This window comes from Balaenoptera physalus (assembly GCF_965194825.1).
Source record: "Balaenoptera physalus genome assembly, chromosome: 20".
NCBI lineage: Eukaryota > Metazoa > Chordata > Mammalia > Artiodactyla > Balaenopteridae > Balaenoptera > Balaenoptera physalus.
Genome location: NC_138901.1, coordinates 56,570,475 through 56,593,684, shown reverse-complemented (window position 1 = coordinate 56,593,684; position 23,210 = coordinate 56,570,475). Strand labels below are relative to the sequence as shown.

The window sequence follows — 23,210 nt, the reverse complement described above, 5'->3', positions numbered from 1 at the left end:
TCCTTCAAACACCCACCTAGGACCAGGCCCTAAGAATCGTATCTACCATCATCCCCGCCCCACACTGGGCTCCAGAGCTGGAAAGCTGTGTGTGGGTCCCAAGGTACCATCCTTCAGTTTAATCTAAACAAATACAGTATGCTAACACATATATATGGAATCTAAGGAAAAAAAAAAAAAAAAGGTCATGAAGAACCTAGTGGCAAGATGGGAATAAAGACACAGACCTACTAAAGAATGGACTTGAGGATATGGGGAGGGGGAGGAGTGAGATGTGACAGGGTGAGAGAGTGTCATGGACATATATACACTACCAAATGTAAAATAGATAGCTAGTGGGAAGCAGCCGCATAGCACGGAGATCAGCTTGGTGCTTTGTGACCACCTAGAGGGGTGGGATAGGGAGGGTGGGAGGGAGCGAGATGCAAGAGGGAAGAGATATGGGAACATATGTATATGTATAACTGATTCACTTTGTTATAAAGCAGAAACTAACACACCACTGTAAAGCAATTATACTTCAATAAAGATGTTAAAAAAAAAAAATCTAAACTGTACTACGGGTTTTTCAGCGTTTGTCCTACGAAGTTGGGGTCTTTCACACTTTCACACTAATGTCATTTTCTTCTCTAATACTGTTTCTCTTTGTTCATTTTGGTGAGTATTAGGATGAAAGTTTTCACAATCATGGCTTTTTTTCCTTGCCAGCACTCTAGTCTTTTATACACGTTTCAAAGCCATAAGAGTGACGATTACAGCCGTAACATGTGGCCTGGCTGGAGCAGAATCTGTCCATTAGAATCCTACTAGCGCCATCTGAAAGAATTATCTGCTCCTTAAACACAAAACTGTCTCCCCAACAATCAAATTTTTACTGAAACTCTTTATACAATAACTTACTCTTTTATTGAAAGTGTTTTTCTGATTATTAAGTAATACATACTTGTTTTAGAACAGCTGGAAAATACAGAAATGTATAAAGAAGAAAATAAGAATCATCATAATTCCACTACAGACCAGAGCTAATCACTCTGTGGGTTTTACTCTTGAAACACCGAGCTTTAGCTCTCTAATGCTTCTGAAACCTTGCCACAGACTGTTTTCTTTCAAAGCACTCGTGTCTTTTTCCACAGAATATAAAATAGAAACATATAAAAAACATACTCAAATAGAACAATGAGGTTTCTTCACAAAGTGGTTTCCTGTAAATCCTCCATTTCCAAATTTCTATGAGTCAGAGACTCTAATACAGACTACTGAGATTTATTAAAATAATAAAAATAAGAGACCAAAGAAGAGAAAGGCCAGGGGCTTATCTCCAGATCCCCCCCCGACTCCTCACGCTACCAGGGGCAGGGTGCCCACTCTTCTTCCGAGCTGGAGGTCTTTCAGTCTTAGGGGCTGTAGCGAGGCGGCGAGGGAGAGCCTGGGAGGGAATCTGAGAGTTGAGGGAAAAGAGGAAAAAAAAGTCAGTGTCGCGTCCTCTCAACTGCCCCCCTGCCACCGAGGAAAGGCATCGTGCGTGGGGAGGGCCAGAGTCAGTCAGCAAAGGGGAAGGGCCATGCTACAGAAAATGGGACCCGGGATCGGAGGGGTCGGGCGACAGAGGACAGAGCCAGCTGGTGGGTGTGCAGAGGGCGAGGCATGAGCCAGTGAGAGCCCGCAGCCCCTCACCCCCGCCCTACTTTCCCTCACCTCTTTCCGGGGCATGTCACCCAAGCGGGAGTCTGTGTTCCTTCTGGGGGCATTATCCCCTCGGCTGTCAGTCCTGCCATACAAATCAAGGGATGAGGATGGGCAGCTGTTCCCCGCACTCTCCCCACACGAGGTGCACGAACTACTCCCCAGTTCTGTCTCTTAAGAATAAGAACAAACAAGACAGACCCGGGGATCAAACAGGAGGAAACATTAGTGGAATCAAATACTGAGTTATACTAGACTGTCACAATCCTAGGACTCTCAGTTCTGAGCTGCAGGGTAAAGAGGAAAAAACTAAGGTAGAAAAACATGGAGAAGAGATTTTTTTTTTAAGAAGTGAAAAAAAAAAAAAACCAGACAAACAGAAAAGTAGAGACAAAAGACGGGTGGGGAGGAGTGAGAGCTGGAGGAGACTCCGATCTACATCCCACCCTCACTTCTTCCCCAGAGAAGGACGGAAGCTGCTACTCACAGGACAACGCGCGCTCTCCACTCCTCCTGCCCACAATCCAGGTCCCATCCACCTAGGCCCTCCTCCCCTCCCTCCCAGGCTGGTACCCGCTGTGTTCCAGCCTCTTCAGGTAAAGCAGCAGATCCTCGGCAGGCAGTGCCCCCCAGCCCCGAGCTTGGTACAGTCGTAACAGCTGAGACACCTCCATCAGCTGCCTCGAGGGTGCGAGCCCATCTCCACCTGAGAGACACATCAGTAATGGTCGTCATCCTAGGCCCTCCCCCAACCCTATCCCAGCTCTCGGAGTCCAGACGGGCCTTCAGTTCCAGGTACCAGCTCCACACCCGAGACCTACCCTTTTTATCTGCCGGTAAACCATGACCTGCTTACCTCTCTCTGGGGAGCCAACGCTGGGACCGCTGCTCTGCGAATGGGCTGAGGGAAGCTCATGGACCCGGAAAAGGCTGGGCGCCATGGCTAAGGGCACTTTAGTTTTATGGACCGGGGGTGGGAGGCGTGGCGCCTGAGGGGCTTCCTCCCAAGATGCGGCAGTCAGAGGACCTAGCAAAGGAAAGAGATTCAAATCAGGAAATGGGGCAAAATCCAAGGAATCCTGCCACCTTAGCCTTCGTGGGGCTTCGTCACTTTTGCCAGCTCCTAAAGACCCGTCCCTGGTAACCGGATCTCCCGCCCCTTCCAGGCCTGGCCCCAGCCTTCCCCACAGGTGGTGCTCACCAGACTTAGGGGGCAGCAGGTCGTTGGAGGGGTTCTTGTTGCTCTGGGGCGCCGTCTCCAGCAGCTGCGGGGACAAGACAGTAAGGTTCCCTGAGGGCCGCTGAAGAAAGAGACCTCAGTGTCTGAGGGAAGCGGCAGCTGGGGAAGTAAGAGCCGGGGCTGGTCACCTAAGTTCCAGAAGGAACTACTCCAACTGGGAGAGGCAGAAGCTGGGACGAAGTCTTAGTCCTAAAAGGCGGATGAAGTCAGAATCCTAGTCTCCCAGAGTAGAAAGAGAAACTGAGGAAGGAGAGGAGAAAACAAGGTGGGACGGGTGGGCCCTCTTACCTGGTGCAAAAAATGCTTGAGGCCCTGCAGCTGGGAAGGGGGCGGCAGCCCTTGCTTCAGAGAGCCATCCCCGTCGGACCCAGGATCTTCCTCAGGGAATGGCCGCTCTGCCCTGTGATCGGGATGGAAGCTCCCAGCTGCAGAGAAGGCCTCAGCTGTAAAGTGAAACAGGGGCGTGTGCTGTAGGGGAGGGGGTTCTCCGCAAATCAGCTCACCAAAGGCCTGGAAGGAAGGGGCCTATTCAATATAACAGGGGCAGCACAGCCAGGAGAAGCTGGTCACAGTGGAAAACAGCTGGAGAGGGATGAACTGAAGGCAACTGAGAGCTGGCACAGCTGAGTTCTACGACAGAAGTGTAGACAGAAGGGGAAGGCTATGGTACTCGGCTGCTGAATAAATAAATACCACCGCAGCACAGAATGGTTTAAGATCGATAGACACGTTCCGGCTCCTTCACCAGAACGTGCCCTCTTTCTTAATTCTACCTGGGTTGTCATGTTTACACCACACAGAGCACCGTCTTCCCCACAAGTCACAGCTGACTAAACCACGCGTGGCCACCACTCAAGGTCAGCCGATCCAAGGGATGGTTACCAACCCAACAGATCGCCTCTCTTTAAACTGGACCTAAGAAACAGAGGCACCAATGTCTCTGTAAGGTTGTCTAGAGTCTTTCTGGAGTCAGTGTCATGGCTGCTCAAACTCACGTGCAAACCAAACTTGTGAGAGCAAGAACCTGAGGGAGAGAGAGGGCTGGTTGACCAAGAGGAAGGAGCAGATGCCGGGGAGGCAGAGTCCGGAGCCCACGCAGGCCCCAGTAGACGAGGAACAGCTGCCCAGTTCCTGGCAGCTCCCCTGAACCAACCCCAGTTCTCATTAAGCACAGATACATCACATTTCCATAAGCATCACTCCCTTTATTTGAACAAACGAGTGGATTTCTGCTCCTTGCAATTTATGGTCACTAAGTGATGTGGGAAATGAAATGCTCAAGTCCCGGACAGAAAGGAAGCTAGGTTAAGAGGGAGCGAATCCGCGTGGGTAAGGAGAACCCCAGTGACTTCTGTCCCCAGTCACCTGAGGATGAGGTGAGATCCGGCTTTGGCTCCAGGGGCTGGAAGGAATGCTGGCTCTGGAAAGTGGGGCCCAGCAGGAGGCTAAGATCTGGGGAGGGGCTGCAGAGAACAGGTGGCAGCACCCTGGGCGGCTCTTCCTGTGCTTCCCGGCTCTGCTGCAATACGGGCTTCAGGGCCACGGCCACGGGGGGCACGGTCCAGATGCTCCTCTCCCCCTTCTCCGGCTCCCGGGGCCCAGGGCTGGAGGGATCGGTGGGAGGAACCTGGGCACAAGAGAGGGTGCGCTTGAAGAGACGAGACATGGCACAGACACTTTAATAAGATTACAAATTAGTAGAACGTCCTTAAAAGGAGATTTGGGAACATTTATCAAACTTCTATCAAATTTTAAAATGCTTATTTTTGAACTTACAATTCCATTTCTAGAAATTTTATAGATATACTTGCACAAAGACATATATTAATGATATTTTTTGCAGCACTGTTTGTAGAAGCAAAATACAGGAAACAACATTAATGTCCACCAATAAGCACTTGGTTAAGTAGAAAGTCACAAAACTGTGTACAGAAGGCTACTGTTCGGGGGCGGCACTCGAGACACCAGTAACAGCTGCTGCTTCTGGGGGGAGGAACCGGGAGACCGAGGTGCAGGGATGGGATGGAGATTACTTTTCACCGTATACCTTTTTGAACAGTTTGGATTTTTTTCCTTTTTACCATGTGCATGTCATCATCTATTCCAAAAAAGATTTTAGCTAATAACAAACATTTAATAATTAAAAGAAGGAAGTAGGAGATGCCAACATAGGGGTGAACTATGGACCGCCCTTGGGGGGGGGAGCTAGATTTCCAGAGAAGGGGTCTAAACGCAATCCTGAGCAGCGTACCGGGGGGCTGGGCGGCAGGGCGGCGGTGCTGAGCAGGCGGCTGGCCTCCTCCCAGTGCGCCTGCAGCAGGGCCTGCAGCCGCCCCACCAGCTCCCCCCGCTGCTCCTCCAGCCGCTGGCTCCCAGCCTGCAGCTCCCGCACTCGCGCCTGCTCCCGGGCCAGCCTGAGGGCAAGACACGAGAGGCAATGTCGGGCTTTTAAAAAAGCAGGGACTCGGAGAAGAGGAAGAACCAGAGGGGAATACGGAGCACGTGAAACTGTGGAGGGCGCTGGGGCCGGGGCGGGAGGGGCCGGGGCTACGGAGGAAGGGGCCCTTGGCCACTCCCTCGGGACTGCGGCCTCGCGGGGAGACCCGGGGCGGCACCTGAGCTCATGGTCCTGAGCCACCTGCTGCTGCCTCTCCTCCCGTTCTGCCATCTCCACCTTGAACTGAGCCAACTGAGCGGACAACTCCTGCTGGTGCTGTCCGTGTAGCTCCTGCAGCTGCTTCCTGAGAGGACACAGGCGAGAAAAGAGGACTGAATCTTGAGACAGAAGAACTAATCAAGTAAGAAACAGCCAGAACGCGTGCACGTGAGAGTGAGCCAGCCAGCCAGCCAGCCCAGCCGCGGCACAGGGGCGTTCAGCAAAGAGGACAGCTGGTATTTTAGGGTGGGTTCCCCAGAAGCAGAGACGGAGATGAGGATTTATGGGAAAGCGGTTCATTTAAGAAGCATTTCTAGAAGAGAAATGGCAGGGGACTAGGGGTGAAGGGGGGAGGAGGCTCAACCCCCCAGGGCGGCTCCGGAAACGCTGCAGGTCCAAGTTCACCACTGTACCCACCGGGGGCAAGGGAGCTGGAAATGTATATTCCTGTGGCCATCACTCATTGGTTAAGTGCTGCTTCCTATGGGGTGAAAATGGAAAACCCCCAAGCACGTCTGGCTCTCCCTGTGAACCTGAAGGCAGCTCTCCCACCGAGAGACTGACAGCAGCCAGTGCGTTGGAAGACAGTAGAGGGTCTGGGCCGGGCCCCGACACCACGTGCTGCGGCCGGGGAGACGCAGCAGCCAGTGAGCCCCACGTACCTGTGATGCTCCCTCAGGCAGGCTGCTTGACGCAGGCTGCTCTCCTGAGCCTGCGCCAGCCGCTCTGTCACCCGCTGCTCCAGCTGCACGGCCAGCTCCGACTCCATCTGGATCCGCTGGCTTTCACACCGGGCCTGGGAGTAAGGGAAGGCAGGGTCATTGTCAGCTCGGTTCTGTCTGGGCTTAGAAGAGGATGGAGGATATAAGGTAGACAAAAAAATCCATGTACCAACGCTACCTCGTATGCCTAAGAGATAAAGAAACAAGAATTTTGCCACAAGGAGTGAAAGAGGTTTCCTTTCCTTATTAAACCATGAGGTGCGCACACCTTATGTGTACACAAAAGTAAAAATGACTTTGGACAATAGAAATATCTTTTTTTTAGACAAAAGAAAAGTTAGGTAGAACAATCATGTGTTACACGTGTCTGAGGTAACACATGCAATATTCCTGGGGTACCACCTGAAACCCGGGGAGCATTCAAAAAATGTCTGTGTTCCCTCCTCCTAAAGCAGAATCATTGTCTATTTTCTCACCTCATAATCCTTGTCAACTCACTGAAATCTGACTTCCACTCAGAGTCCTGCATGGCAAAGAACTTAATTTCTGAATCCCGCAGTGGTTATTTCTCAGTCTTTATCTTATGTGATCTCGCTGCAACACCTGCCACCTACATCAGCTTTTCCTTCTAAAACCATTTTCCCCTTCACTCCTGTGATACCACCAGCCACACAATCTCATTCTATCCGATTGTTCTTCAGTCTCAGCTGACTGCTCCTCCTCCAACTGCCCATCAAGGCAGAATGCTTCCTTGAGTTCTGTCTTCAGTTTTCTTTTTGACCACATGCTACCATTCTGGGTCACTGATGGTTTTACCTGTGTAGAGCAAATGTCTAGCATTTAGGCCATGTTTTTTGCTACCGTTTATACCTTAAAACACTTTCTATATCTCTCTCTTTAGCCTGGACCTTTCTTCTAAGCTTTAAGCCCATATACCCAGAAACCTACTGTATATGCCTCAAATAGAACACATCCAAAATTGAGCTCATTTGTTTTTCTACCCTCAAACCTTTTCCTATTATATTTCTTGCCTTAGTTAATGGCACCACTCTCCACTGAAACACCCAACCTATTTGAAACCTGGAGTTATTCTTGACTCCTCCCACATCTTTGCCCCTCCCACTGGTCATTTCATTCTATTCAATACTAACAGCTCTCTAATTTACCCTTCTGCTCACTACTACATTAATTCAATATTACTTCAAGTCTAACTGATCTCCCTGACTCTATTCTACCCTCCACCCTCTCTCATTCCGGCCCTAGTGGATGCTCTACTTTGTGCCTGAGTGAATATTCTAAAGCACAAAGATGCTCAATTTATTTCCTTGTTCGAAATCCTTCAAATGTCCCTACTGTCTAAGGAATAAAGTTCTGGCTGCTTAAACTGGCTTATAAGGCCCTTTATGATCTCCCACTCATCTATCTCATCTCTCCCAAATAGGTTCCAATCAAACCAAACTCCTTACAGTTACCTAAATTCTTTTTTTTAATTTTAAAAAATTGTGGTAAGAAACTCATAATACAAACTTACCTGCTTAAACATTTTTAAGTGTACAGTTAGGTAGTATTAACTATATTCATGTTGTTGTACAGACCTGTAGAAATTTTTCATCTTGTAAAACTGAAACTCTAGGGCTTCCCTGGTGGTGCAGTGGTTAAGAATCCACCTGCCAATGCAGGGGACATGAGTTTGAGCCCTGGTCTGGGAAGATCCCACATGCCGCGGAGCAACTAAGCCTGTGCACCGCAACTACTGAGCCTGTGCTCTAGAGCCTGCGAGACACAACTACTGAAGCCCACACGCCTAGAGTCCATGCTCCGCAACAAGAGAAGCCACCGCAATGAGAAGCCCGCGCACTGCAACAAAGAGTAGGACCCGCTAGAGAAAGCCTGCGTGTAGCAGCGAAGACCTAACACAGCCAAAAAATAAACAAATAAAAAAAACCTGAAACTCTATACTCACTGAACAACAACTCCCCATTTCTCCTTCCCCAGCCCCTAACATCACCACTGTTTCTGTTTCCATGATTTTGACTACTCTAGATGCCTTGTTACCTAAATTCTCTTTTTTTAGTTTCATGTATACAACATAGTGATTCAATATTTTTATACATTATAAAATAATCACTACCCTAAATTTTTTTAATGAAAAAACTTAATATATACTCCATCTGAGCCAGCAATTCCACTTTAAAGAATCTAACCTACAGAAGGGGTGCCAAAGATTTATGTACAATGATGTTCACTGCAGCACTATTTTCTTTTTCTTTTTTTTTTTGGCCACAACGTGTGGCTTGCGGGATCTTAGTTACCCAACCAGGGATCGAACCCATGCCCCATGCAGTGGAAGCATGGAGTCCTAACCACTGGACCACCAGGGAATTCCCTGCAGCATTATTTTTAATAGTGAAAAAAACTGACATCAGTGTAAATTTCTCATCAAAAGGAAAATGCTTAAATAAACTATGATTCATCCATTTACAGCAATATTATATAATTCTTAAAAATAACATCTATACATCTTAATTTAATTCTTAAAAATAACATACATCTATATGTATTGACATGGAAAGATGTCTAAGATATATTATGAGGTAAAAACAACAAGTTGCAGCGAATGCATATACATTTTTTTAAAGCACCAGCCCAGAAACCCATATGAAAAGGTTCTAAAAGGACACAAAGTGATGTGGGAAGGGAAGGCAACCGTTTCCTTCTGTAATATTTGAACTTGTATTACAGATAACTTTTACATCTTAAAATATTTTTTAGAGTTCTCTGGGGAGACTACCTTGACCCATCCATGTAGAATTGACGACTCCTTTCTCTGTCTTTGATATTTACCTCTGATAAGTTAACTTCGAGAATTTAAACAGAAACTGAGTTTGACTTTAAAACTAGCTGACAAAAAAACAAACAAACATGAAATGCGGAAAAAATAATGAATCTAAAAGATGACAAGAAAGGAGAGGAAAATAAACATTGAATAAGCAAGACAAAATAAGATATAAAGTTAAGACATGGATTCAGCTATGAATAAACTAATTAAATTAAATGAATTTAATGCTCCAGCCAAAAGGCAAATATATAAAGGTTGAAAGTAAAAAGGTTAGAAAAATATTTCTCAGGGAAACTTTTATTTTTTTTAAAGATCAGTATAGATCTATTAATATTAGGCAAGATTAGACTCTAAGGCAAAAAGCCGTGTAAGAGATAGAGTCATCTCATAAGAATAAAACACTCAATTTACCAGGAAAGATATAGCAATTTAAAAAATTATATGTATCTAATCATAAGAGAGCCTCAAAATGTATAAAGCAAAAATTGACAGACTACAGAAGAAATAGACAAATCCACACTCAGTGAGATTTTTAATAGAAAAAAAATAAAAAAGGATATAATGACTTAAACAGCATAGTTAACAAACTAGACAAATATACAAATAGACATATAAAACTTCACCAAACAACTATAAAATACATGTTTTTAAGCACACATGAAATATTTAGAAAACTTGACCATATATTAAGGGATAAGTCTCAACAATTTTCAAAGAATTTAAATAATAAAAATAGTATATTCTCTCTTGATATCCACAAGAAACTCTCCAATGATGGGGGTGGGGACAAGAAAAGAGAGGAAGGGGGGTGGGAAGGGGCAGAGAGAGAAAGAGGTGCAGACAGACAACAGACAAATGTAGCAAAATGTCAATTGATGAATCTAAGTGTACTCATTATACTTACTATTCAAGCAACATTTAAGATAGAAATATTTCAACACAAAAAGTTGGGTGGAACGTACATAAATAAGTAATTTTTTAAAAGACCATGCTCTCTAATCACAAATATTTAAGCTATAAATCAATAATAAATATATAATTAGAAAACCCTATACGTTTGGAAATAACCCAGGAGATCAAAAAGTAATCACATAAAAAAATAATATTATTCAGGGGACTTCCCTGGTGGTGCAGTGGTTAAGACTCCTCACTCCCAGTGCAGGGGGCCTGGGTTGGATCCCTGCTCAGGGAACTAGATTCCACATGCATGCCACAACTAAGGAGTCCGCCTGCCACAACTAAGACCTGGCACAACCAAATAAACAAATATTTTTTTTAAATGAATGTTATTCAGAACCAAACAATAAGGCAAATATCACATGAGACAAGTTGTAGGATGCACTTAAGTTAGTACTTATGGAGGAACTTAGAAGAAGCAAGCATTCATCTTAAGAAGATTTTAAAAAGAACAACAGAATAAAATCAAAGAAAATATAAGAAATGAAATAAAGTACAGACATTAATAAAACAGAAAAAAAAAGATCAACAAAGCCAAAAGTTAATTTTCTGAAAATATATTTAATTAAATCATGAGTAAGATGGTTTTAAAAAGAGATGCTGAGGGCTTCCGTGGTGGCGCAGTGGTTGAGAATCTGCCTGCTAATGCAGGTGACATGGGTTCGAGCCCTGGTCTGGGAAGATCCCACATGCCATGGAGCAACTAAGCCCGTGAGCCACAACTACTGAGCCTGTGCGTCTGGAGCCTGTGCTCTGCAACAAGAGAGGCTGCGATAGTGAGAGGCCTGCGCACCACGATGAAGAGTGGCCCCCGCTTGCCGCAAATAGAGAAAGCCCTCGCACAGAAATGAAGACCCAACACAGCCAAAAATAAATAAATTAATTAATTAATTAAAAAAAAAAAAAAAAAAAAAGATGAGAGAAATGACACAAATGAACAATATCTGGAATGAAAAAGTAGAAAAGATGCCAGGGACATTAAGATAAAATTATGAACAACTTTAAGTCAATAGATTAGAAAATTTAGACTGAATAGATATATATAAGAGAACACCAAAAATAATTCAAGAAGAAATATAAACCCTAAATATTTCTTTCTTTTTTTTTTTAAAGGATTGCTTTTCTTTTCTTTTTTAATGTGTACCATTCTTAAAGTCTTTATTGAATTTGTTACAATGTTGCTTCTGTTTTATGTTTTGGGCCATGAGGCATGTGGGATCTTAGTTCCCTGACCAGGGATTGAACTCGCACCCCCTGCATTGGAAGGCGAAGTCTTAACCACTGGACTGCCAGGGAAGTCCCCCTAAATATTTCTAGAAACATTCAAGAAGCAAAATCAAGTCAAATACCAAGTATTCAAGAAATACATATTAAATCCAACCTTACAAACTATTTCAAAGTATAAGAAGAGAAGGAGTAGATCATGTTTCTAGTACTGGCAGATTGTTATTCAGAGTAACTGTTGTGCTGAACAAAAACAAACAAGTTGAATAAGATATTTTTAAAATATATGTATATACATGTATATCTCTTCCTAAAAAGTATCAAAGAGGTAATGAAACAGTACGGAATTACTAGGTCAATGTAAAGGAAAAATGGGAGCCTAGCCAGGCTAGCAAGCACAGTAGATTAAAAAAAAAAAAGAAATCTTAAAAATAAATAAATAAACAAACAAATAAATAAAGAGACATGTACACTTTTTTTTGGCAGGAGGGAGTCCAGACATTTAAGAAAATCTGTTAGATCACAGGTTAATCACAGAGATAATGGAACAGAAATGTCAATTAACACACACAAGAAATACCATTTGCAAAAACCATTTGGAAAAGTCACTATACAAACAGACGGCTGCAGCTGTCAAAAGAAATCCCTGAGGAGGGAGAAAATATTATTTCCAGAGTTACTACATTATAATACTCAAAATATACAGCTCTCAACAAAAAATTACAAAACATACCAAAAAAAAAACATGAAAATATGACTCATTCAAAGGAAAAAGAGAATATAACAGGAGCTCTTCCTGTGGAAGCCCAGACATTGGGATTACTAGTCAAAGACATAAAATCAACAGTCTTAAATATGCTCAATGAGCTATTTAGACAATAAACTAAAGGAAATCAGAACAAAGTATAAACAAATAGGGGGTGTCAATAAAGAGATTTAAAGAGATTGAAATTATAAACAGGAACCAAATAGAAATTCTGGAGCTGAAAAAGTACAACTGATGATATGAAAAATTCACTAGATACCACTATACACTTACTAGAATGGCCAAAATCCAGAACACTGACATGCCAAACGTTGGTGAGGATGTGGAACAACAGAAACGCTCATTCATTGCTGATGGGAATGCAAAATGGTACACTCACTTTGGAAGACACTATAGTGGTTTCTTACAAAACTAAACGCGCCCTTACCGTATGACCCAGCAACCACACTCCTTGGTATTTACCCAAAGGAGTCCACACAAAAAACCTGCACATGAATGTTTACAGAAGTTTTACTCATAACTGCCAACACTGGGACTTCCCTGGTGGTCCAGTGGCTAAGACTCTGCACTCCCAATGCAGGGGGCCCTGGTTCGATCCCTGCAGGGAACTAGACCCCACATGCCGCAACTCAAGAGTTTGCATGCCGCAGCTAAAAGATCCCACATGCTGCAACTAAAGATCCCTCATGCTGCAACTAAAGATCCTGCAGGTGGCAATGAAGATCCCGCATGCCACAACTAAAACCTGGCACAGCCAAATAAATAAATAAATAAATAAATAAATAAATAAATAAATATTTTTAAAAAAACCAACAAAACTGCCAACACTTACAAGCAACAAAGATGTGTAGGTGAAAAGATAAACTGACAATGGAATATTATTTACCACTAAAAAGAAGTGAGCTATCAAGCCATGAAAAGACATGGAAAAAAATCATATCACTAAGTGAAAGAAGCCAATCTGAAAAGGCTACATACTATATGATTCCAACTATATGACATTCTGGAAAAGGCAAAACTATGGAGAAAGTAAAAAGATCAGTGGTTGCCAGAGATTAAAGGGAGGAAGAGATGAACAGTGAAACTAAGTATGACACTATAAAGGTGGATACATGTCATTATAAATTTGTCCAAACTCATATAATGTACAACAGCAAGAGTGAACCTTAATGTTAACTATGGACTCTAGGTGATAATGATGTGTCAGCTGTAACAAATGTACTACTCTGGTGGGAGATGCTGCTAATAGGGGAAGCTGTGGGGGGCTGCAGTTAGGAAGCATATGGGAAATCTCTGTACCTTCCACTCAATTTTGCTGTGAACCTGAAACTGCTCTAAAAAATAAAATCTATTTAAAAAAAAATCACTACAGGGGCTCAATGGCAGATGTGAGCAGGCAGAAGAAAGGATCAATGAACTTGAAGATAAGCAACTGAAATTATCCCATCAGATGAGCAGAAAGAAAAAAGAATGAAGAAAAATGAATAAAACCTGGGGGACCTCTGGGACATCATCAAACATACCAACATATGCATTAGGGAAGTCAAGAGAAACAGAGAAAAATATCTGAAGAAATAATGGCCAAAAACTCCCCAAATTTGATAAAATTCATAAATCTACACATCCCAGAAACTCAACAATCTCTAAGCAGGATAAACTCAAAGAGATCCACACTGACACATTATTGTCACACTATCAAAAGCCAAACACAAAGAGGGAATCTTGAAAGCAACAAGAGAGAAGCAATTTGTCACTTACCAGGGAGCCTCAATAAGATTAATAGCTGATTTCTCCTAAGAAATCATGGAGGCCAGAAGGTAGTGGAATGACATGTTTTTTTGTTTTTTATAATTTATTTATTTTATTTATTTTTGGCTGTGTTGCGTCTTCATTGCTGCGCACGGGCTTTCTCTAGTTGCGGCAAGTGGGGGTTACTCTTCATTGCTGTGCGCGGGCTTCTCATTGCAGTGGCTTCTCTTGTTGCGGAGCACGGGCTCTAGACGCGTGGGCTTCAGTAGTTGTGGCATGCGGGCTCAGTAGTTGTGGCTCACAGGCTCTAGAGCACAGGCTCAGTAGTTGTGGTGCACGGGCTTAGTTGCTCTGCAGCATGTGGGATCTTCCCGAACCAGGGCTCAAACCCGAGTCCTCTGCATTGGCGGGCGGATTCTTAACCACTGAGCCACCGGGGAAGTCCCAACGTGTTTTAAAGAAAAATGACTGTCAACTAAGAATTCTATATGGGGAGGGCGGGGGGAATGTGAGGAAAATCCTTCAACAATGAAGAAGAAATTAAAACATTCCCTGATGGATAAAGCTAAGGGTGACCATTACTAGTGGACCTGCCCTACAAGAAATTCTAAAGGGAGTCCTTCAGGCTGAAACGAAATGAAATTAGACAGTAACTTGAAGCCATATGAAGCAACTAATAAAGGTTGCTACACAGGCAAATATAAACCTATATTACTGTACTTTTGGTTTGTAACTCCTTTTTTCCAATATGATTTAAAAGGCAAAGGCATAAAACAATAGTTACAAATCTGTAACAATAACAATATGAAGGGGGAGGGACAGAGACATATAGGAACAGAGTATATGCTACTGAAACTAAAGTAGGTATTATCCAAACTAGGTTATTATTACTTTAAGATGTTAATTGTAATCCCAAGGTAACCATTCAGAAACTAACTTTAAAAATATACAGAAAAGGAAAGAGGAAAAGATAACAGTATACTACAAAAATATCAACAAACTATCAAAAAAAAATAAAAGGCAGTAATGGAGGAACTGAGGAACAAAAACATTTAAGAAATACAAAATACAAACAGCTAAATGGCAGAAGTCCTTCCTTAACAGTAATTACTTTAAATGTAAACAGATTAAATGTTCCAATTAATGGGCAGGAATTGACATAATGGATTAAAAGAAAAAAACATGATGCACCTATACATTGTCCGCAAGAGACTCACTTTACAAAGACACAAAAAGGTTGAAAGTAAAAGGATGAAAAAAGATAGTCCATGCAAATAGTAAACAAAAGACAAGGTGGGGGCTATATTAATATCGGACAAAATAGATTTTAAGCAAAAAGGTTATATTAAGAAGATATAGCAGTTATAAATATATGTGTACCTAATAGAGCCCCAAAATTTATGAAGAAAAAAAATGACAGAATTGAAGGGAGAAAACAGACAGTTCTACAACCACAGTTGGAGACTTCAATACCCCACTTTCAATAATCGATGGAACAATAACGAAATGGAGGACATGAACAACACTAAAGCCAGGCGCTACTCTGGGATTTAACAGTAAATAGACAAAAATCATTGCCCTCATGCAACTTACAGAAAATAAACAAGATACACTATGGGGGAGGTGGAGTGGGGAAATGGGTGAAATAGGTGAAGGGGATCGAGAGGTACAAACCTCCAGCTATAAAATAAAGAAGTCACAGGGATATAATGCACAGCATAGGGAATATTCAATGATATTGTAATAACTTTGAATGGTGATAAATGGTAACTAGACTTATCATGGCAATCACTTTGTAACATATATAAAAATATCAAATCACTGTGTTGTACACCTGAAACTAATATAATATTGTAAGTCAATTATATTTCAATTTTAAAAAATTAAATACTAAGTAAAATAAATAAAAAGGTATATTATGTAGTATAGTAGGAGAAAAATTAAACAGGAAAGGGAACAGGGATTGTCAGAGGTTGCAGATTTTACTCAGTGTGTTTGGGCAAGAACTCACTAGGAAGATGACGTCTGAGTAAAGAGTAGCTCTCCTTACTCTAAATTCTTATTTATCATACTCCTTCAAAAATGTGTGTGCTAGACAAACTCCCCATCTATCTGGTGAGCTCCTTGTTGGCCGGGGCTATTGTGTTAGGACTATCCCAGCACAGAGCTTACATAGAAGGACCATTCGATAGGTTTACTGAATGCCCACATAGACACGCACAGCTAGCATCAGTTCAGGGGGTACAGTAGCGTATAAATTGCTACCGAATTTTTTACTAACGTCTTCACCCTTGGCCCTCCGTGATAAATTAGTTTCCATGTGGTCAGCCCTCCAACTCAATGGGCCAGGTGAAAAGTAATAGCGTGTTCTCTCAAACACTGGCCTCACTAACCCAGAAACTGGGTGTCTCCTTAAGTCAACCATTATAATAAGGAAAAGTCTCTCAGAAACTCATTAATGTGCCCTTACCACACATTTTATGCATAAAAACAGAGGCCCATAAAGGTCAAAATTCTAGTTAGAAATGGGAGTGTTTGCACTGACTCCTGAAAGTCACTCTGCCTCAGACCTACGTCTTCTCACCAGGAACTCTCCTCAAGAACCTCTGCCTCCTGACCTGCACCAGGCTCATCTCCAGCTGCAAGGCGTCTCTCTCTCTCCGAGCTGTGTCCAGCTCTCCTTCCAACCGCCGCACCTCGGACTGCACCAATGCCAGCTGCTGCTGGGCCTCCCGGGCTGCCTGGGCCTCCCTCTGGGTGTTCCCGTAAGAAAGAGAAATCAAACTTAAGTTTGTACCTCATTGCCTGTCTCCCGGTTACCTCTATTCCCCGATTCATCCTCCCGTACCCTAAAAACCAAGCTTCCTCTCTCCTCACATGTGACCTATTTCCTCATCTCTGTTGAATCTCACTCTTCGGCCCTCCATGTATTTGATGCCCCCAGCCCTTCCTGCAGGCCCTACGCTCTCAGTCTTCTCTCCCACATATAGTTCTTCACTCTCCATCCCAGTCCACTACATCGCGTTTTCTGACATCCGTCTCATTCAATTATTTTGTCCTTCATCTGTTCCCCCATTCCCCAAGTGCCGCTTTTACCTTCTCCCTTTCCAGCTGAGCCTGGCTCTCCTCCTGCAGCGCCTGGTAGCATTCCTTAAGCTGGTGCTCCTGCTGGGCCCAGGTCTGCCGTTCTTCTTCTAGGGCCACCTGAAGTGTCTCCAACTGTTGACGCTCACTGAGTTGCCCAGCCCGAGCCTCATCCCGTTCTTCCTGCAGGGCCCGGCACCGCTGCTGTTCCAGCTCCAAGCTCAGGGTCAGAGCTTGCCTTTCCTCTTCCTATAGCCCCAGGAGAAAACCAAGATCCCTAGCATGCCCTCAAGAGACCAGCAATCTGCCCCCTTACCCCCATACAGTTTGCCCGCTGAGAATTACATCCGTTAAAATACAATAGTTAACAAGCCCACAAGATTATAATATGGTAAATAAGAGCTTCTGTTCCAGAGTTAGGTAGATTTGGGTTCAAATCTCAGTTTGAATCCCAGCTCTGCATTTACTTTGTGTTCTGAGGCACACATCCTTATCTGTAAAGTGGGCATATTACAGTCTACCTTGTGAGGATTAAAGTTAAAAGCGTATGTAAATAATTTAGCACAGTGTCTCTGGCATGTAGTAAGTACTCAATATACAATAGCTATCACCATAATCATCAAAAGAAATTCGACAAAGACTAGAAAATCCAGCCTGCAATCGTGTACTAGCCAACCAGCAGCCTCCATCAGCGCTCTTGGATGTAGCCTGTTAGGAATATAAGTACCAGCATGCATGTAGCAAGCACGTGTCAGGCATGCAAGAAATTCTAAACCTGGCTACTAATTCATATGGGTAATCATCTTATCATTTCAGCAATTAGAAACTTGAGTAAGTCTCATCCCACACCTTCTCTGGTCTGCCATAGACCAGGGTTCTCAAACCTGGCTGAACGAAATCACCTAGGAAATTTCTGAAAATATTTAGGCTCCCCAACCCCCCATATATCAAAAACTCTGGGAAAGGGTCAGAAATCTGTATTTAAAAATAATTATCCAAATGATTTTAATGAGGATACAATCTGCTGAGTCTCTCAAACTTACTTGGTGGCAGAGCTTACTTTCTGTAGAGTATCTAGCAGTACTAGTGTTTTTGTTTTTCTTTGAAATCTTATGTATTTATTTATTTATTTATTTGACCATGCCACCGAGGCATGCGGGATCTTAGTTCCCTGACGAGGGATTGAACCCGTGCCCCCTGCAGTGGAAGCACAGAGTCTCAACCATTAGACCGCCAGGGAAGCCCCCAGAACTTGTGTTTTAAAGAACACACTTTGCCCTGGTGCAACCCAAATTATGAACTCCCACATTCCATCAAAAGCCCGTATCCCTCTAGAAGTAATTAACAGCCTCTACTGGAATTAACCCAGGAAGCATTCTCACCAGTGTCTCTCTTTCCCGTTGCTGCAGTCTGGCACCTTCTTGCTCACGATTCAGGGCCTCCATGGCCTCAGAAAGGCTTTGTTCCAGGCGGGTTACTGTCTTTCAAGGAGAGAGGAACACAGGACAGAGGAACTGAGGGGAATCCTGGCACTTCGAAAATCATTAACAACGTAAACTCTAAAAGCAAGAGTGAACTAAATGACTTGGGGGCCAGAGAGAAGACCACATGGCGTGAGGAAAGCTGAGAAGGCATCAACCACGCAAGTCTGACAGCAGAAACACTGAAGGGAGAGGAAGCGAGGAGAACTGTCAGGCCAGCTACGGCAAGACTGAGGTCAATGTGTCAGGAGCCCTGATTCCAGAGCTGTTTCTACCCTCTCCCATCCAGCCGTCGGTGACCCAGGTTCTAAAGCCCCGTGACCCAGGCTGCACACCTCCTGCTGCTTGCTTCTAGTGAGTTCAGCTGCCTGGCGCTCCTCCTGGAGTCCCCGAAGCACCTCTGTCCGCTCAGCTTCATGCCGGTTCCAGCCCTCCACCACGCGCGCCAGGGTCTCAGGAAAGTCAGATAGAATTTCAAATAATTTTTTTGCCCTCTTTCTGCCCACAGGGGCAGGGTCAACAGCCACCTTCTCCCAGTGGTCAGTTAACCCACCACTTACCCCAGCTCCCAACATGAACAAAGAAATGTTGGTTGGCCTCCCCCTATTCACTATTCCTTGGTGTCCCCCATGGAGAGACCCACCCGCATTCCGCTACCCTGGCACCTTGTCCAGTTGTTCAATCATGATATCCTTCTTGCGGTCGGCAGTCACGGCCACAGCTAACTGTTGCTGAAGCTCTAGCACGCGGGTGTGCAGGCTCTGAATATGGCGCTCACAATGCTGGGAAGAAGGATGACGAGTCTGGGTGTTGCCATCCTCAGTTTGGCCAAAGCTCCAAACTTTCCAGCTCCTCTACAGGGGAAATGGGCTGGAGACAGGGAGCCTGGGTCCCAGGAACAGAACAGGTTTGGGAAGGAGAATCAGGAATTCTGTAGCCTAAGACCTCCAACACCTTCCTCTCCCACCTCAGGAAGCAGGGGCTTAGTTTCCAGCCTCTTCCCTTTTCCAGATCTCCTGGGAAAAATTTCCATGAACCTTTTGGCAGGGGTGCAGCAGCCCATGCTGCAAAGAGTGAGAAGTTACTCCTGCCCTAAGAAGCATATTGGACACAACGATTCAACATGGCAAGGATAAAGGGGAAAGCCTTTCATTCATGGCCAGGCAGTTTAAAATGGAGGAAGAGAAGGTTCCAAAAATGACAACACAACCAATAATTCTGACTCTTCCTCTGCCTTGTCCCTCTCTCTGCCCCCTTCAGATAGGCTGAGGCTCACAGAAACAAAGCTCATTATATCACTGGTAGCTTTGCACAAGCCAACAAAGTTTGTTGTTCATTCACCAAACATGCACAGAGTATTTCTATGTGTTCGGTATATTCTAGACTTTAGGAAGAAAGTGCTGAACAAGATAAGGTGTGACCTGCATGGAGCTTAGGTTTTAGAGGGGGAAAACAAACAAGATATATCAGACTTTGATAAACTACATGAAGGCAATAACAGAATGATCTGAGGGAATAATACCTGGAGGGGAGGTGTGCCATTATAGCTAGGATGGTCAAAGAAGGCCTGCCTTCCAGCAGAGCCATTTGAGCAAAGTCCCAGCCTGCAGGCCCTTAACCTTCAGCCCCTTTTCTAATCTTTGCTGCTGTCAAAAGGAAGCCTTTATATCTCACCTTGCGACGGGTATGCTCTGAATCCAGTGCATCTCTCAGCCCCTGAAAATCCGGGGGATTGAGTGGGGGCCCTGACCGAAGGCTGGTGTAGCGGGGAAACAACTCTTCCAGGGCTTGGGCTGAGCTAGATGGAGATAAGTCGTGCAGGGGCCGGGTGCTGAGCAAATCAGGTAGAGAATATTAGGGTTGGGAAAGCTTTTGAGATCCACTAGTCCAACTGTGACATTTTACAAAAGAGGAAACTGAAACTCAGGGCAGGAGACTTGCCCAAAGTTACAAAGCTAGGTAGATAAGTGATAGAGCCATAGATAGCACTCAGGTTCTGTGATTCACTCTGTAGTGCTCCTTCCTTTATTCCACACACACTCCCTGCAGTACAAGTCTCAGCAGAAACAAACTAGCTCTTCTGGAGGAAGAAGGACTAGAAGTTGGGAGAGAGCCAGGTACTAAGCAGCAGATGCCCATGTTCCCAAAGGAGGAAAGGGGATAGAAGAAAGGAGAGAAAGGATGAAAACTGAAAGCTAAGTGACAAGCATCTTAGGTCCTTAAGAGATACAAAAGCAGTAAAGGGAGAGCTAAGCACTAGAACACTTGGCTTTCCAAGAAAGAAAGGAAGTCAGCTAGGAGAACCCCAAGGAAAACTCACTTAAGTAAGGTGGCCGTGCTGTCACTGTCAAAGGAGTCCTCTTCCCGTCTCTCTGAGCCGGCACCTGGAGTAGCGGGATCCCCTGTGGGCAGCCAGAGAGGCCCACAGCCAGGGTCAGGTAAGGACAGGAACAGGGACCACTTGAAGAAGAGGTCCTTCCTTTCTACTTCACCCACTCCTCCTGCCCTCTCCCAAAGAATGGGAACCTTTCCTCCAGAAATCTCTTATCTCCGAGGTCTAGGTCGCCACCCCCCACACACCCTGCTTCCTTTCTCCACTTTTTCCCACCCCTTAAATCTAGGTTCTCCTTTATAGGGAAGGGGTTCACTCAACGATAGGCCGAATCTCGTGAGGTTTGGAGCATGCTCTGGAGTTGACCCCGAACACTTTCCATCTCAAAGATATGCTTGGAACCATCCTAGAAAAAGCAACACGGAAATCAGATGCAATAATCCATAATCTACCCGCCGCCAGAGCAGGTGGCGTCCAGTAGCCCCTAAGGCCCAAGAATTTCTACCCTCACACCTGGGAAAACAAGACAAATAGAACTGACCTAGTAAGAAACTCAAATGTCTACAGAAGCCACACAGGTAATGTAAATGAATTAATTGGGCACCTTAAGACAAGAGTGGTGAGGATTCTTGCCAACTAGAGGGCAAATATCCTGTCTAAAGACTCTGTAGTCCATGGCAATCAGGTTTTCAAACTCTAGGCGGCCTAACCAGTCTGCAGATTGGTTATGATACCTGCTCTATCTGACCCTATCTATCTGTAACATGTATAATTGATTAAACTATGTTTTAATGATTTACATGCCAAATTTTGAACCATATGATCAAAATAGTTTTGAGCTGGAAGGATCTCAGCATATTTTCCTTAAGTCCCTAGTTCCCTCTTGGGATGAAGAAACCTTATCCTCACACCCAGCACCCACATCCCAGTTAAAGCACAGCAACCTATCCCACAGGTGTCTCTGAAGGAAAAAAAAAAAAAAGAGCTAGTAGTTTCACAACTTTCCAAATTATGGTGGCCCAGGCCACTCTCTCCCTCATAAACATTTGTTCCCAAGAACAAGCATGACTGACTGTGTAGTTAAAAGGAATTTGGAATCCAACAATAGGAGTTCAAGTCTCAGTAAAGCTATTTTTTTTTAACACCCCCAATCCCAAGACCCTAGAGGTTTCCAAGACACACCTCCCTCACCTTTTTCTTCAAGTTGTTCTCCAATCCAACCGACAAGCTGTGACTCAGCTCTTGGGCCAAGCCATCTAACACCTCATGAGGAGGTGGGAAGGTGGTGGGCAAAAACAGCTGGGCTCGGGCTGTGCTCTCTGCCTGACGACTGAGGTGCAAAGAAGTATACAGCTGGGAGGTCACCTCAGAGGATGCTTGGTTCAGCCCAGGGGCTTCTGATGAATCACTCAAGAGATCCTTGGCCCGGAGAGGCGAACTGGGGCTGGTAGCTGATGTTGCCATGAGTACAGGGAAGAGACAACTGGAGACAGCAGAGCTGGGAACTCCTGGTTCTGCTTTAGGAGAGCCCAGGGGGAAAGTCTCCCGAGAAGGAAGATTTGGGAGAAAGGAGGAAGACTCCAAGTGAAGGATTCTTGTTGAATGAGGGTATGGAGCCTTTCTGGTTAGAGGAGAGGTTTCCAACGGTTCCAGAGGCCATGGGAGAGGGCAAAAGGATTTCTTTCCACAGCTCCTGGTAACAGTGGAAAAGGAGGGTGCAGCAAGGAGAGAGTGGGGACAGAAGACCTGTTGCAGTTCCTCTGGAGCGCTGAAAGCTGCAGATCAACTTCTGGCACAGGCTATCACTGGTCAACTGAGCTCTTAAGTTTTCACACCCAGAACGTGCAAACTGAAACGGACCCAAATCCAATAGAGGCCTAATTTCCGTCCAGCTGCCTTATTTGCCCCTCAACTGGCTGTGGTCTCAGAGGGGCAGGAACCTCATGCTCCCCACCTCCCCTCTCCTCCCACTGCACCCGTTCTACCCAGGGTCAACTCTCTAGTATATCCCCTCCCATCCCTCCTGTCAAGAAAGCCATAGCAAGGTCCCTAGAATCCCTCCCTCCCTACTATCCCCAAAGAAACTTGGTGAACACTCAGTCACGCCCTCAGACGTCCGTAAAAAGTACGCCGCGCTCAAGCCTAGCCTGAGATCCCCTACCCCGACCACCCCGTTCCAACTACTCTCCACACCTCCAGTCCTCGGCCACGCAGTCGGCCAAGGTGGGGACAAGGGACTGCCCCCCTCCCCTAAGCCCCAGTTCGGCAACACCAAGACACCCCCCTTCCCGCGCCCTACCCCACAATCAAAACCGTTGGCAGCCTCCCGCCCACCGCCCGCAGCCCCGCCTCACTCGTCTCGATGACGTCACCACCTCAGGACACCTTGTTTTCAGCCGCTCTCACAGCTTCTGGAGCCGGAGAGCCTGGACGCGCATGCGCGTATCCGACGGCCACGGATTAGCTGAGAGGTATAG

The 23,210-nt window shown here is 44.9% G+C and overlaps 1 protein-coding gene across 6 annotated transcripts; it reads right to left on the bottom strand.

The window, feature by feature from the left end:
- Positions 1 to 883: 883 nt before the first annotated feature.
- On the bottom strand, positions 884 to 23,176 carry CNTROB (centrobin, centriole duplication and spindle assembly protein). 6 transcript variants are annotated; one of them, XM_082441844.1, is made up of 20 exons: positions 23,088 to 23,176; positions 21,925 to 22,426; positions 21,055 to 21,139; positions 20,722 to 20,803; positions 20,076 to 20,232; positions 19,067 to 19,183; positions 18,737 to 18,853; positions 18,303 to 18,401; positions 16,933 to 17,169; positions 16,455 to 16,589; positions 6,242 to 6,423; positions 5,539 to 5,664; positions 5,175 to 5,337; positions 4,289 to 4,550; positions 3,212 to 3,366; positions 2,885 to 2,948; positions 2,540 to 2,710; positions 2,257 to 2,389; positions 1,696 to 1,768; positions 884 to 1,438 (listed from the first exon to the last, which is right to left on the bottom strand). In XM_082441844.1, exons 2-20 carry the CDS (start codon positions 22,195 to 22,197, stop codon positions 1,313 to 1,315), a joined length of 2,757 nt encoding a protein of 918 aa, XP_082297970.1. In that variant the 5' UTR covers positions 22,198 to 22,426; positions 23,088 to 23,176; the 3' UTR covers positions 884 to 1,312. The 6 variants fall into 6 exon arrangements, with proteins under 6 accessions (XP_082297970.1, XP_082297973.1, XP_082297972.1 ...); XM_082441847.1 differs by having other exon boundaries at positions 6,242 to 6,375; XM_082441846.1 differs by having other exon boundaries at positions 20,076 to 20,199.
- Positions 23,177 to 23,210: the final 34 nt, after the last annotated feature.